General features: G+C 58.6%; 1 protein-coding gene across 3 annotated transcripts in view; it reads left to right on the plus strand.

The window, feature by feature from the left end:
- CUNH8orf58 (chromosome unknown C8orf58 homolog) overlaps nucleotides 1-2,413 on the plus strand; it is an 11,368-nt gene that overhangs the window by 3,537 nt on the left and 5,418 nt on the right. The window contains exon 1 of one of the 3 annotated variants that reach the window (XM_014522381.2): nucleotides 419-959. The exons of 1 other annotated variant lie outside the window; for it this stretch is intronic. In XM_014522381.2, the coding sequence (XP_014377867.1) occupies nucleotides 890-959 (70 nt within the window). In that variant the 5' untranslated portion in view covers nucleotides 419-889. Of the gene's footprint in view, nucleotides 1-418; nucleotides 960-1,825; nucleotides 2,395-2,413 lie in introns of those variants that run through there. One more of the 3 variants, XM_025210336.1, reaches the window with a different exon arrangement.

Below are 2,413 nucleotides of genomic sequence, written 5' to 3' on the forward strand. Positions count from 1 at the left end.
CTGGGACTCGCGTCTGGAAAGGCCCCCCCCCCCATGCTGCTACTCTGGAGGGTGCCTTTTCTGCCGGGCAAAACGCTGGAGCGTGCTTCAGGGGAGTTAAGGGGTGCGGGTTGTAGCCGCACGTTGAGTCCGATCTCTCTTATCGGAGCAACTCAGATAGTTGGGGAGATTCCTCCTCGCAAGCTGTCGGGTGCGCACGCCCCTTGTCGGACAGAGGAGCATCTGCCAAGGCTTCCTCGGCCTGCCCAAGGGCGTTTGTGCCCGAGAGCTTGCGAAGAAGAGTTTTCCTGGCTGTTTGAGTTGGTCTGATAAAAGATTTGCCCGAAGATCCTCATCTGCTTGGGAGTAAGGAGTGGGCTTTTGGTTTGCAGCACCTCTGAGCATGGTATTCATTTGGAGGTTCAGGGTGTGCCAGTCCTGGGGATAGGGCTGGCTGGAGCCTCCTTGTCTCTGGCGCAATCTCTTCCCTCCAATCTCCTGGTCAATCCGCCTCCTGTGTGTGTGCGCATTGCGCCCTCATTGACACCGAAGGTGGAGTTGAAAGCCCCCCTCCGGCTGGAGCGCTCCCGGCATCTCTGACACTCATGCAGGAATGCGAATATTCCTGCCCCGTGTCCCGGTGTCAGTTGCCAAACTGTTGAAAGGAAGCGGGGAGGGCTGCAGGCCTGGCTGCGTCATAGCTTTGCCGGTCCCAGCCTCTTAGTTTCATGTGCTGGTTGGAGATATGGGGAGGTCTTGCCCAAGAGTCGTTATTGCACAGGGGATGAATCAACAGGTGCAAATGAGCACTGGGTCCCATGTGGTTTGCATTTGGAGGAGGGAGGCTGGATGCGTCACTGGTGGCTGGAGGGTGAGACAAGACAGGGCCACGTCCTGAGCTGAGCGTGAGATGAGAGCTGGGGACTTAAAAGAGCTGCTGCATGACCTTAGGCAAGCGACTGAAGAGTGCTTTGTTCAAGGTATGTAGTCCCTTGAAGATGCAGGTGGAAGCTTTGCGAGGCTCGCAGGAAAACCGAGCACTGGAGTCTCTCTGACTCCTGTGAGAGAGGGGCCGCTGGAGCACGGAGCAAGTGAGGAAAGCTTTGGGCAGCGTCTGCAGGTGTCTCCTTCCAGTGGGCTGTGGGGCAGTCGGGACTGTTGGAGCTGCACCATGAGGTGCAGGGGGCTGCTCATCTGTGAGCCGTGGCAGCGGCGTGCAAGTTAAGTACAGGAAGGGGTGGCTGGGATGGGATGTAAACCCCGAATTATGGGGCCCGCGGCCCTGCCTCCAGGAACTGGTGCTGTGGGAATGAGGGAGTTGTGCGTGCTGAAACCTACCTGCCAGGCCTGGGTAAAGAAAGTCCTGCCTGAAATAAATTGGCATTTGAGCATGGGATCTGTGGCTGGTCACTGTCCCTAACAGCCTGACCACAGCTACTCTTATCCCTTAAACTTTATTGGTTCAGGGATGGAGCCAGTGGCGGGGGGGGGAGGCTGTGTCATAGCCAGGCAGACGGATGTGACTGGCAGAGGAGAGGCTGTTTCCCATCCAGTGGGCTTCCTCCCCCTGCAGCTGCCAGTACTGGAGGCTCAGTCCAGGCAGGATAGGGAAGCAAACTCTTCTATCCTGTGCGAGGCATCTGTTTGCAAGGCTCCTCCCTTGACCTCCTGACATACTTTCACGTGGGGATGGGGCTGGGCTTCAGGGTGGAAGAGGAGGAAAGGTGAGAGAGTCCTGCTGGGTCTGCTGGGTGCTATTATGTCTCCAATTGCATGGCGATGGCAAATGGATTCCAGCCTTGCACAGACATGCAGTTGACCCAGCTCTCTCCCTGCAGGGCCCTCCCCAGGCCATGCTTCCAGCTGCCCAGACCAGTGCAGGACCAGTCCCATCCGGTGTGGGGAGTCTAGGGCAAGCCCAGGCCAGGAAGGGGACCCCATGCTCAGAGGTTTGCAGTCCATGCACTCTCCCCACTGCGACTAGCAGCAAGGGTCTGTGCTGGGAGTGCCATGCAGCTCCCTGCACAGAGCAGGGATGCAGGAGTCATGTCGTCTCTGCAGCTGCTGGGTGCTGAGGCTTTAATGCTACCCGGGAGAGCTGGCTGTGATCGAGCCCAGTTTTGCCTCCCTACCCCCTGGCTAAGCTGGGAGCAGGTTGCTTTGGGCAGTGCTGACTTCTCCATCAGTGGGTATTTGAGAGCCGCGGGAGGAGGGTTTCCCAGTTGCAGCAGGCATTCCTCACGGAGGGATGCTCAAGCGATGTGGCTTGGACCCTGGGTGCCCTGCGGCAGGGGTGGAAGGACACGTGTAGTCTGGGCACTGGGGCTGTAGAAGGGAAGCCTGCCTGTGGATGGATCCATGCCTGTTCCCACAGTGACGTGGTGAGAGCGGCAGTTTCAGCGGAGCCGTGGCCAGGTCAGCGCTGAGGGATGCC

This window comes from Alligator sinensis, unplaced genomic scaffold (assembly GCF_000455745.1).
Source record: "Alligator sinensis unplaced genomic scaffold, ASM45574v1 scaffold722_1, whole genome shotgun sequence".
Classification (NCBI taxonomy): domain Eukaryota; kingdom Metazoa; phylum Chordata; order Crocodylia; family Alligatoridae; genus Alligator; species Alligator sinensis.